This window comes from Scyliorhinus torazame, chromosome 21 (assembly GCF_047496885.1).
Source record: "Scyliorhinus torazame isolate Kashiwa2021f chromosome 21, sScyTor2.1, whole genome shotgun sequence".
Lineage (NCBI taxonomy): Eukaryota > Metazoa > Chordata > Chondrichthyes > Carcharhiniformes > Scyliorhinidae > Scyliorhinus > Scyliorhinus torazame.
The window spans coordinates 8,629,681-8,642,858 of NC_092727.1; the positions used below are offsets into that span (position 1 = coordinate 8,629,681).

At 44.7% G+C, this 13,178-nt stretch overlaps 1 protein-coding gene across 4 annotated transcripts in view; it reads left to right on the forward strand.

Annotated features, from left to right (window-relative positions):
- The window catches only part of kmt2a (lysine (K)-specific methyltransferase 2A), a 213,682-nt gene that overhangs the window by 89,643 nt on the left and 110,861 nt on the right, over positions 1 to 13,178 (forward strand). For all 4 annotated transcript variants that reach the window (XR_011937424.1, XR_011937425.1, XM_072486449.1 and 1 more), the window contains exons 5-7: positions 9,649 to 9,874; positions 11,485 to 11,549; positions 12,791 to 13,159. Coding sequence is in view for 2 of the 4 variants with exons in the window: in XM_072486449.1 (XP_072342550.1) it covers positions 9,649 to 9,874; positions 11,485 to 11,549; positions 12,791 to 13,159 (660 nt within the window). In the remaining 2 variants the exon portion in view is untranslated. The remainder of the gene's footprint in view (positions 1 to 9,648; positions 9,875 to 11,484; positions 11,550 to 12,790; positions 13,160 to 13,178) is intronic.

The following is a 13,178-nucleotide window of genomic DNA, read 5'->3' on the forward strand; positions in this document are numbered from 1 at the left end:
CTAAAGTACCAATGCCAGGAATTGATATGACACATTTCCACACCTGAATGTCTTGGTTAAAAATAGAACCACGATAATATGCCTGTTGGTTTTCCCTTTTATGGCAGAAAAAATTGATCAAGCCATAGGATTGTTGGTGAGACTAATGGCATCTCATTGGTCTAATATGGCCCTTCAGAGGTTGGGATTTAGCATATTTAGAAGGAGTAAAGGAAACTACACCTTCCATCTAATTGTGCAATACGAGGGGCGGGATTCTCCCCTACCTGGTGGGGCGGGGGGTCCCGGCGGGATGGAGTCGGGTGAACCACTCCGACGTCGGGCCGCCCCAAAGGTGCGGAGCCGCACCTTTAGGGGCCAAGCCCTCACCTTTAGGGGCTAGGCCGGCGCCAGAGTGGTTGCCGTCCCGCCGGCTGGCGTGGAAGGCCTTTGGCGCCACGCCAGCCAGGGCCGAAGGGACTCGGCCGGCCGGCGGAAGTCCGCGCATGCGCGGGTGCGTCAGCGGCTGCTGACGTCATCCGCGCACATGCGCAGGGGGAAGTCACCTCCGTGTCGGCCATCGCGGAGACCAACACGACCGATGCGGATGGGAAAGAGTGCCCCGCGGCACAGGTCCGCCCGCGGATCGGTGGGCCCCGATCGTGGGCCAGGCCACCGTTGGGGCACCCCACCGGGGCCAGATCGCTCGGCGCCCCCCCCCTCCAGGACCCTGGAACCCGCTCGCGCCGCCTCGTCCCGCCGGTAAGGGAGGTGTTTTAATTCACGCCGGCGGGACCGGCATTGCAGCAGCGGGACTTTGGCCCATCGCGGGACTTCGGCCCATCGCGGGCTGGAGAATCGCTTGGGGGGGGGGGGGGCGCCGACCGGCGCGATTCCCGCCCCCGCCGAATCTCCGGTGCTGGGGAATTCGGGGGCGGGATTCACGCCGCCCCCCGGCGATTCTCCGACCCGACGGGGGGTCGGAGAATCCTGCCCCTGATCTGAGGGTGCTTAGATGTTGACTGTCTAAAATAGAAAATGTTACAATCCAGTGCTTATCTCTCATAGTGAACTCAAAATCCAGAAAAGAAATAATCTGTACGCAACCAAGACATTGTTTGATTTGAATTCCTCAGTGAGAGGGTTGAAATGAATTCATTACTGCACTACTGAAGTTGAACCACTGCTGAGTCATTAATTACTTTTCTACTGAGCCGGTGCAGACTCAAAGGGCCGAATGGCCTCCTTCTGCACTGTAAATTCAATGATAATCTATGATTAATCTAGGACAAAGGTTCGGCACAACATCGTGGGCCGAAGGGCCTGTTCTGTGCTGTATTTTCTATGTATGTTCTATGTAGTGTTAGCTTCGTTTCTTCATATCGTTTGGTTTGGCAACTGAAAAATGTTTTTAACGAACAATAAAATTGAAAATACCAGTGAGAATGTTCACAAAACAAACAAAAGAATTCTCTGCTAGCCATATTTTTGCAGTGATGATTTATTGTTTAAATGCGGGCTGGACGACTGCTCTTCATTCAGCACCACAACTCTCAACAACTTAAGAACTAAATGTGCGATTTGCTCAAAGAGCTGCACGGTTTTAGCATGCTCCAGTTTAATGTTGAAAACTAATGTTGCGCATTTTGTTCTGTGGCTGTTTAATCTAAACCTCAACTCCAGATCAATTAACCTCCAGTCTCCACAACCTGTTAGGGGGAGTTCCATATTTCCATCACTCTTTCTGTGAAAAAAATGTTACTCATAAATAGCCTAACTCTAATTTTTCTATGTCCCCTTTTCTGGATTCTCCCCACCAGAGGAAATGGTTTCTCTCGATTATACCATTTAATTCCTTTATCATTTTAATACACTCAATTTTATCATCGCAAAACTATAAGCCAACTTTATGCAACCCTCTTGAGACGTAGGCCAACATTTTAATTGCACTTTCTGATCGCAATAGCACAGCAACCACCAAGTTTCATGATTTATCATTAATGATTTGATTCCATCCCTTTAACCACCTACCCTATTCCTTACCAGATATTTATTTATTCAACTCTTTGCCACATTAGCTTATTGACACATCATCAACATTTAAATCTCTTGATTAAAATATGGAAAAAATGTATCGGTGAAGATCAATTTAAAAGAAAATGTGATAATTATTTGATGTCAAAGATTTGGCGTATGCTTTAAAATTGAGATAGGATTTTTGGGGGGGATTCTCCCCTACCTGGCGGGGCGGGGGGTTTCTGCGTAATGGAGCGGCGGGAACCACTCCGGCGTCGAGCCGCCCAAAAGGTGCGGACGTCTCCGCACCTTTAGGGGCCAACCCCTCACCTTGAGAGGCTAGGCCCGCGCCGGAGCGGTTTCCGCTCCACCGGCTGGCGGGAAAGGCCTTTGGCGCCATGCCAGCCGGGGCCGAAAGGTCTTCGCCGGGCGACGCGGGAGCGCAGTGGCTGCTGACGTCATCCCCCCGCATGTGCAGGGGAGGGGGTCTCTTCCGTCTCTGCCATAGTGAAGACCATGGCGAAGGCGAAAGACAAAGAGTGCCTCCACGGCACTGGCCCGCCCACGGATCGGTGGGCCCGATCGCGGGCCAGGCCACTGTGGGGGCACCCCCCGGGGCCAGATCGCCCCTCAATGACCCCGGATCCTGCCCGCGTCGCCTTGTCCCGCCGTTCAAAAGGTGGTTTAATCCACGCTGGCGGGACAGGCATTCCGGCAGCATGACTTCGGCCCATCGTGGGCCGGAGAATCGGCAGGGGTGGGCCCGCCGACCGTGCGGTGCGATTCCCGCCAACCAGCGCGATTCCCGCCCCCGCCGAATCTCTGGTGGCGGAGGCTTCGGGACATGGTGGGGGCGGGATTCACGCCAGCCCCCGGCGATTCTCCGACCCGGCGGGGGGGTCGGAGAATCCCGCCCCTGATTTCGATCTTTAGAAGACTGGGAATAAATATATCAAAGTCAAACTCTGAGCACAGTACGGGGTATAATTTATACCAGCATTTCCCAAACTGTGTTCCGCAGAACCCTGGGTTTCCACAGGAAACACCCAGGGTTTCCACAGTAGTTTGGCCATTGTAAATTTGAAAAACAAAGCTGTCTTTCCAGCTTGTCCAATTGGAGATGATTTTCACACTTGAGTTGGCTACTGATGGACATGCTGGTCAGCCAATCAGCAACTAATGCCGGCCTCTGATTGGACAAGCTGGAAATAGCAACAGAGTAACTATTCAAAGTCCTGGGCAAGGGCGTGAGCAGCAGCGGAATGAGGTAGGCAGCGGCCATGGAGCGAGAGGAGCAGCAATCAGAGCAGGGGACGGGAAGCAGCCACGAAGCAAGGGAGAGAGAGGTGTGTGTTTGAGAGAGGAGGCAAGGGAGAGAGAGAGGTGTCTGTGAGAGAGAGGGCAAGGGAGAGAGGTGTGTGTGTGTGAGCGAGAGGGCAAGGGAGAGAGAGGTGTGAGAGAGGGCTGAGCATGTGTACGAAAGTAAGGTGTGCGTGTGTGTGAGGGAGAGGTGAGAGTGTGAGGCGTGAGGGATGTGTGTGCTAAATTTGCAGATGATACAAAGAGGGACCTCTACTTGCAGAGGGACAGGTAGTATTGAGGAAGAAGGGGGCTGCAGAAGGACTTGGGACAGGCTAGGAGAGTGGGCAAAGAAGTGGCAGGTGGAATACAATGTGGAAAAGTGTGAGGTTATGTACTTCGGAAGGAGGATTGGAGGCATAGACTTTTCTAAATGGGGAAATGCTTAGGAAATCAGAAGCACAAAGGGACTTGGGAGTCCTTGTTCACGATTCTCTTCAGGTTAACGTGCAGGTTCAGCGGCAGTTAGGAAGGCAAATGTAATGTTAGCATTCATGTCGAGAGGGCTAGAATGCAAGAGCAGGGATGTATTTCTGAGGCTGTATCAGGCTCTGGTCAGACCCCATTAGGAGTATTGTAAGCAGTTTTGGGCCCCGTATCTAAGGAAGGATGTGCTGGCCTTGGAAAGGGTCCAGAGGAGGTTCACAAGAATGATCCCTGGAATGAAGAACTTGTCGTATGAGGAGCAGTTGAGGACTCTGGGTCTGTACTCGTTGGAGTTTAGAAGGATGGGAGGGGATCTTACTGAAACTTATTTGATACTGCGAGGCCTGGATAGAGTGGACGTGGAGAGGGTGTTTTCACTTGAAGGAAAAACTAGAACCAGAGGACACAACCTCAGACTAAAGGGATGATCCTTCAAAACTGAGATGAGCAGGAATTTCTTCAGCCAGAGGGTGGTGAATCTGTGGAAGTTTTGCCGCAGAAGGCTGTGGAGGCCAAAGCACTGAGTGCCTTTAAGACAGAGATAGATAGGTTCTTCATTAATAAGGGGATCAGGGGTTATGGGGAGAAGGCAGGAGAATGGGGATGAGAAAAATATCAGCCATGATTGAATTGCGGAGCAGACTCGATGGCCTAATTCTGCTCCTATGTCTTATGGTGTGTGTGAGGTGAGAAAAGAGTCTAGAGTGTTGTGAGAAAGGGAGAGCTGAGAGGTGGGAGTGAATTTGTTTGTGTGAGGGGGCAAGGGTTTGTGTGGGGAGGTGTGTGTGGGGTTTGTGTATGTGTGAAAAAAGTGTGTGTGTGAGATATGGGAATCCCACTCTCCAGCAGCACTCCTAATATTAAATAAATTTGTGAACGAAAGAAGCAGCATCACTCCTCCCTTGAAACTTGTTTAATAAGAGAGCTTTCAAATTATAATAAATGTACACATATAAGAAATCAAAAATACTTTTATAAATTTGTTTTGATTCGTGGTGCAAAAACAATCATTTTTAATGTTTTCTTCAACATAATAAGAATGTTTCTCCGGGGTTCCGTCAGTAGTCTTGGGAGGTCAAGAGGGTTCCGTGGCTGGAACAGTTTGGGAAACCCTGATTTATATCTCAAAGTTTGTGCCTGCAGTTTGCCACATGGTGTGTTCTTGACACCAACTGGAGGAGTAATCAACTCCAGTCCAGTTGCTTTGCCAAATGGAAAGAGGGTGAATGAGCCCTTTTGCCTGTGGGGTAATTTCTGGATGCGTGAACTTTACTTTCTAACTTGGGTAGCTTTAATTTCTTGTGACTAAAAGGTGTCATTCAAGCAAGCCTAGACTTGCTTAGCGTGTTGGTATGCAAGAGGCTGAAATGCCATTACCCAGAAAGCGTATTCAACTTTATAATGAGTAGATGTTTAGAAATTCTGGGTCATTTCAGTAATTGATATGATCTTTGTGGTAATATAGATGATAGGTTGTTAGAACCCAGCTTCAGTTTAGTTCTGAGCAGGCAAGTTACACATCTAGTCTCAGTGTCTTGTAATGCAATGTAACCTGCAGTGAAGATTTGTATGCTTGAATTTTGTCAGTTGACTAATAATGAGGATAGGAATTTCCAAACTAAGTTTCCAAACCCATACTTAAAATTTAAGGTAGAAGTTGTTTGAAAAGCCATGACAATGTAGAGCTTGGAGTTTTAAGTTCCTGTCTGCCTTGTAAACTGCATGCAGCCTTAACGTAGACCTGCCAAATGCTTGAGCGAATCTCTGCCTAGTTTGTTATTTCTAAATAGTTTACTACGTGGAGTTATAATGATACCAATACAACATTCATAAGAAATAGGAGCAAATATAGGCCGTTTGGCCCCTTGAACCAACCCCACCATTCAATACGATCATGGCTAATCTGATTGTGGCATTAACTTCATTTTTAAGGGGCAGCACGGTGATGCAGTGGTTAGCACTGCTGCCTCACAGTGTCGAGGTCCCAAGTTCGATCCCGACTCTGGGTCACTGTCCATGTGGAGTTTGCACATTCTCCCCGTGTTTGCTTGGGTTTTGCCCCCACATCCCAAAGCTGTGCAGGGTAGGTGGATTGGCCATGCTGAATTGCCCCTTAATTGGAAAAAATGAATTGGGTACTCTAAATTTATTTAAGAAAAATTAAACGTCACTTTTATGCCTGCGCTCTGTAACCATTAATGCCCTTGTAAATAAAATAAATCTGTCTAATCACCCTTGAGGGCGGCATGGTGGCGCAGTGGTTAGCACTGCTGCCTCATGGCACCGAGGATCCGGGTTCGATCCCGGCCCTGGGTCACTGTCCGTTTGGTGTTTGCACATTCTCCCCGTGTTTGCATGTGCCTCACCCCTACAACCCCAAAAGATGTGCAGGCTGGGTGAATTGGCCATGCTAAATTGCCCTTTAATTGGTTAGCCTCACGGTGCTGAGGACAGGGTTTTGATCCCGGCCCTGGGTCACTGTCCGTGTGGAATTTGCACATTCTCCCCGTGTCTGCATGTGTCTCACCCCCACAACCCAAAAAGATGTGCAGGGTAGGTGGATTGACCACGCTAAATTGCCCCTTAATTGGGAAAAAAAAAGAATTGGGTACTCTAAATTTATTTCTTTAAAACTCACCCTTGAATATATTCAGTGACCCAGATTCCACTGCTCTCTGGCGAGGAGAATTCTAAAGAGTAACAGCAATTTGAGTGAAGAAATTCCTACTCATTGCTTAGTTTTAAGTTGTGCCCCCTACTTCTGGATTCCTGGATTCTCCCACAAGGAAAGACATCCTCTCAACATCTACCCTGTCAAGTCCTCTCAAAATTTCAATTTCAATGTGGAGATGATGGTGTTGTGGTATTGTCACTGGAATAGTAATCTAGTTGTCCAGGCTAATGCTGTGGAGACATAGGTTCAATATCCCATCATGGCATTTGGTGGCATTTAAATTCAAATAATTTGGAATATAAAGCTAGCCTCAGTAATGGTGACCATGACATCTTACATTGGTTGTTGTAAATACCCATATGATTGACGATTGTCCTTTTAGGGAAGAATATCTGCCGTCCTCACTGGTCTGGCCTACATGTGACTCCAGATCCACGGCAATGTGGTTGACTCATAACTGCCCCCTGAAATGACCTGATAAGCCACTCAGTTTGAGGGCAATTAGTGATAAGCAGCAAATAATGCCTAAAATCCATGAAAGAAAAAGAAAAGAAGATCGCTTCCCACTTTTCCAAAATCCAATGAGTACAGGTCCAGCTTCCTCAACCTTTACCCACATGACAACCTTTTCATCACAGGAATCAGCCGAGTGCACCTTTTCTGAACTGCTTTTCTTTAAATAATGTGCTCTATATGGTTGAAGAGCTTTAGTCTCCTTATTTAAGAAAGTATATAAACAGATGGCACGGTGGCACAGTGCTGAGGACAGGGTTTCGATCCCAGCCCTTGGGTCACTGTCCATGTGGAGTTTGCACATTCTCCCCGTGTCTGTGTGGGTCTCACCCCCACAACCCTAAAAGATGTGCAGGGTAGGTGGATTGACCACGCTAAATTGCCCCTTAATTGGAAAAAAAATAACAATTGGGTACTCTAAATTGATTTTAAAAAAGCAAAGTATATAAATGCAAAGAGGTTGAACAGGCTTTGGATTTATTCATTGGAGTTTAGAAGAATGAGAGGTGATATTATTGAAATATGTACTGAGGGAACTTGACAAGACGGATGATGAAAGGATGTTTCTTCTTGTGGCAGAGAATAGAACTAGGAAACACGGTTTAAAAGTGAGACGCCTCCCGTTTAAGACTGAGATGAGGAGAATTTCTTTTCTCTGAGAGTTGGGAACTCTCCTCTGCAGAAAGCAGTTGGGGGAGGTTCATTGAATATTTTTAAAGGCAGAAATAGATAGATTCTTGTCAAACAAGGGTGTTGAAAGAATTTCAGGACAGGTGGGAATGTGGAGTTGAGGCCACAATCTAACCAGCCATGATCTTATTGAATGGACAGCAAGCTTGAGGGGCCGCGTGACCTATTCCTGGTCCTGATATGTTCCCCACTTTTATACTCCATCCTCCTTGCAACAAAGGTCAACTTTCCATTTGTCTTTCTTATTACTTGCTGTACCTGCATGCTGACTTGTGATTCATGTGCATGGACAATCTGATCCATATGTACTGCAATATCCTGCATTCTCTCTCCATTTAAATAATATTCAAATTTTCTATCATTCCTGCCAAAGTGGCAGCCTCACATTTTCCCATATTATACTTCATCTGTCAATTTTTTACACACTCACTTAACTTCTCTATATCCCTTTGCATACACTTTTTGTATCTTCCTCACAACTTGCTTTTCTATTTATCTTTGTACCATCAGCAAGTTTGGTTACTACACAGTCACTCCCCTCATCTATGTCATTGATATAGAACGTAAATAATTGAGGCACCGATCCCTGTTGCATTCTACTAGTTAGTTTGCTAGTTAAAAATGACCTTTTTATCCTGACTCTGTTTTCTGTTAGTTAGCAATCCTCTATCCACATTGATATATCACTCCCAACGGCTTGAACTCTTGTCTGGTTCAGTAACCTTTTATGTAGCACGTACTGAATGCCTTTTGGAAATCCAAATATTCTACATCTACTGGTTCTCCTTTATTCACCCTGCGTGTTACATCCTCAGTGAGCTCTAATTGTCAAACATGACTTTCCTTTTACAAAACCATGTTGACTCTGCCTAATAATAATGGATTCTAGCATTTTCCCTAACGACAAATATTAGGCTAACTGGCATTCTTACAGGCTGATCAATCAAAGCTATTTCGTCAGACAGTGTGATATTATGATGTGATAATGCATGAGGAAGATTGTTATAATTTGCAATAGAACCAAGAATTGAGCTACAGTGAGGCAAGGTAAGCAACTGAAAATATAAAAGAACCTGCCTGCGAAACCGTGGAGGTGGAGAATGCCCGCTACTTGATTTGGATAAATAGGGACTGTGTGTTTTAAGAGAAACTAATGTATAGTATTTTTCAAGAGATGTGGCAATTGGCCCTTCTATTGAAGTCCTACCTTCCTGGAGAATGTTACTCCTGTGACTGATTTTATGTAAGTACTTGCCTGGTGGGGAGCCTTGTCCATAGGAGAGCACACAAGAATTTTAAGAGGAGCTCTCTGCAATGTTCTGTCTCTGTCCGTTAATGTCTTGGTATGCTGTCCAACTGTGAGTGCAATTTTGTAAAATGGAAATTTCTCGAGGCCCAGGAAAATCACAGGAGTTCCATCTTTGCCTTTTGATTTTCCATTTGTATAAATGTGGTTTGGAGTGATATGGAGCTTGTAGTTTAGATCATACTTTAACAAGTGAGGCTCTGGGCAGCACGATGGTGCAGTGGTTAGCACTGCTGCCTCACGGCGCCAAGGACATAGATTCAATCCCATGCCATTGGCCATGCTATGGGGCCATTGCCCCTTAATTGGAAAAAAAAGAATTGGTGTTTTTAATTTATTTAAAAAGCTGAGGCTCAAGGACCCAAAACCATGAATGACACCAAAATTCTGGCATCTGTTTGGATATACAGGGTTATAAGCATGTTGCATTAAGAATTCTTTGTCCAACATTATTTCAGTATTTTTTGGTCCGTAGACTAATAATTTGCATTACGTAGCAGGGTTCTTTCTTTTTAGGTGTTAACGTTCCTGTTGGAAAATAAAATACATGCTTCCTCCGAGGATCCCTGGGAATGTGCATTTATTTGTGTAGGGCTTTGCCACACATTGAGGTCGCTGGGTTATAATGTAATCTCTCCTGTCTAAGAAAACAGCTGATATGAAACTGCTTCTCTATGCATTGCAGATAAATCATCTGTAGCTGGGTCAGAGGATGCTGAACCACCCGCACCAATAATCAAACCAGTCGCTAAGCACAAGGTCCCACAGGAGCCTATCGTTCGGAAAGGGAGGAGGTCACGTAGGTGTGGGCAGTGTCCAGGCTGTCAGGTACCAGATGATTGCGGCCAGTGTACAAACTGCTTGGACAAACCCAAGTTTGGTGGTCGGAATGTGAAGAAGCAATGCTGCAAGTGAGTGGGGCTTTGTAACCAACTGTTTTAGAACAAGTATTAATTGAAACTTGTTTATATATTTTTGATATAGTAAGACCTGCTTGTATTATGACAGTGTCTTATATCTCTGAGAAGCATCTGAAAGTTGCATCACAAAGAAAACTTCTTGAAGTGTAGGTGAACGTGGCAGGCGCTTTGTACACCAGGATCTTACAAATGCAAATTAGATGAATGACCAATTTTGTCTTGATTGTGGGATGAATATTGGCAAAACACTAGAAAAAAATCATGCACTTCAGAGAACGGCACGGTAGCACAGTGGTTAGCACTGTTGCTTCACGGCACCAGGGACCTGGGTTCGATTCCTAGCTTGGGTTACTGTCTGTGCGGACTCTGCACGTTCTCCCTGTGTCTGCATGGTTTTCCACCGGTTGCTCCGGTTTCCTCCCGAAAGACGTGTTTTTTTAGGTGAAATGGACATTCTGAATTCTCCCTTTGTGTACCCGAACGCGCCGGAGTGTGGCGAATAGGGGATTTTCACAGTAACTTCATTGCAGTGTTAATGTAAGCCTAATTGTGACACTAATAAAGATTTTCATTATTAATATTATTAAGAGTGTCCTGGGATCTTTAATGTCCATCTTAACCTTTAATGTCCTTCTTAACAGGCATACTTAATATTTAATCCATGATTTATGTAGGGCTCTTATTGGCTGGAGAATTCAATGGTAGTTTGGCTTATTATGTAGGGCACAAATGCACCTCGTGCAAGATTAGCTCTCATTGAAGAAAACAGATGGAGTGCTACTGGGCTAGGTTGGGGTACGAACAGCCAGGGATTCCTGCTCTTGATCTCTTTTGATTAACTTAGTTAAAAAGTGCATGCAAACATTTGATTTAGCACAAGATTAAGTGTTATTGGTGCTTGCTCTTCAAGTTGAAAGCCCGGGAACACTTTTGTCCAGGCTCGCTAGAATGGCTACTTGAACCAGTTACTGGAGGACAGCTGGTCCCCATGGCTCCATATCTCAGCAAGAGCCAAGTGTCTTTACGAAATGAAAAATAGTTAGCATAAAAAATATTGCTGCTTTCATTGCACAGTGTTCCGCTGAATGATCCAGATTTGTGTTTCACTCCTCAAGTACCGACCTCTATATTTCTTGAGTTGTCGATTGATAATGAAATCTGAACTGTGGAGGAACTTGGCATTTAAACTCCAAGCCCTCATGAGTATCAGATCTCCTAAGTGCTAAGTGCACGTCACATAAGTCCTTTAGTAAAAATGGGAGTTTTTCACCCTAATTCCCGGCTGGATTTAAATCCACTGGCTATCTTGTCCCTCCTAGAAAATGTTACATTACCAGTCTTGGTATATATTTATATGCAAACCCTGATAATTGGGCATGTAAGTCAGTGCTTGCTTTTTATGGTGCTCTTGATTTGCTGACTGATTCTCCTCTGAACACATTTTGTATCAGGATCTAAGTATTTCAACATTGGAGCTTTGTATTAAACTATTTAAGGTGCCATGCCCTAAACTGTAATTTGTATGCTTTAATTTTTATTCCTTTTTAATCTATTTTCCCTTTTCTACTATGTCCGTAACAACTTGCTATCTTCTTGTGAAGGATGCGGAAATGTCAAAATCTCCAATGGATGCCTTCTAAAGCACCTCCTCCAAAACCAGTTAAAGGTAAGTGCTGTCAGAATACTTTCTAACTTTGCTGTGCGCTTGTTAATTTGCTTTTGGTTTTGCTTCTGCACTTCACAATCAGTAAATTTTCCAAAGTTGCACTTGCTACCTAGGTAGAAAATCAAGACTTGCACATGTAGTGTTTTAGGATACTTGTGCGAAACATGCCGAACTGCTTTACCTGCATTTAATTGCTTTGAAGAGCAGTGACTGTTGTGGTGTTCAAGCCTTTAACAAAAACTTTCCCAAACAGAATTTTTAAATGTGTTTAATGTGCCCTGTGAAATTTTTGCTAATAGGATAGGAGCCATCTTATTTGTTGCTGATTTATAAAAATGAAGATTTACTGAGAGATAAAGTATATTTGTGTAACAGGTAAAAATCAGTTTTGTTTCCTCTGAACCCTCCTTAATTTTCATCTCCTTATTATAGACACCATCCTCCTAGTTCCCTGCTAAATGGTTTTGTTAATGTCCGCTTAGTGATTTCCCCATAACCCTTAAATTGTACATTTTAAAAATAATTTCTCAGTATTTGAGGTTGTGCAAAGAATATTCAAATAGGCACTGTGAAGTTAATTCTTCCCATTGTATGTGCCAGGTCCTATTGAAAACTTCATGTTCTTAAACAATAAATCACAGCTAATTGGATTTTAATCTGTGCGGCTCTGTACCTGACATGTATTTTTATGGGGGGGGGGTGGATGGTTTTTTAAGTGGATACTATTTTGAAACAGGAAGCACTTGAAATTAAACAGATATTGGTATATTTGTGGATTGAGTGGGAGGTACTGGTCTGATTTTCAGATGCCACTGTACAAACTGTGAATCTAGCAAGAAATGTTTTGGGGTGATGCTCCCCTGTTAGCTCATGGATGAGCTCTATTACTGAGCCATACAAAACCCGTACTGTATTAACAGCCAATGTTCCCCACAACTGGGCTGGGGTAAAAAAAAGTGTTCCTTGCCACAGTCTAAAGAACACACCTGGAAATTGAATATTCATGGTAGCCCTATGAGGATAGAGTTGATCATTGAACTGAGGCTCCCCTGATATAATAGTCTACACGGCCTGAAGAATGGGCATTTGAGTGAGATGGCAAAGGCATGTTCTGGTGATTTAGAACCGAACACTACCATGAATCACTACCTTCAGAAGAGAAGAGATGTAACTGGGTTATGCTTGATGAGGATTGTATCCTGTTAATTATTTGACTGATGTATTTTAACTTTGGTTCTTAGTAAAGAAAAAGGAAAAGAAAACAAAAATACAAGAGAAGAAAGAAGTGCCAGCAGTAAAACAGAATTCCGATTCCAGCCATAAAAGCTCTCACCAGGTTGGTTCACAAGGACAAGAACACCCCCAGAAAATAAACCAGGTTCCTCATCAACACAATGACCAGCCGCCTGAGGAAGGCAGCTCCTCTCTGCCTTCTGAAGCCCGGCAACAGGCAGCTATAGTTTCACCTGCCCAGAAACCTAGCAAACAACCCCCTCAACCATCTGACCCCAGCCTGCCTCAGCAGCCAGGACCTGTACAACTAAAGAAAGAATCAGTCAAGCCTGGGCTGAGCGATCCAAAGAAAAAGCAACCACTGCCAACAGATTCAGGTAATCCAAACTTACCATT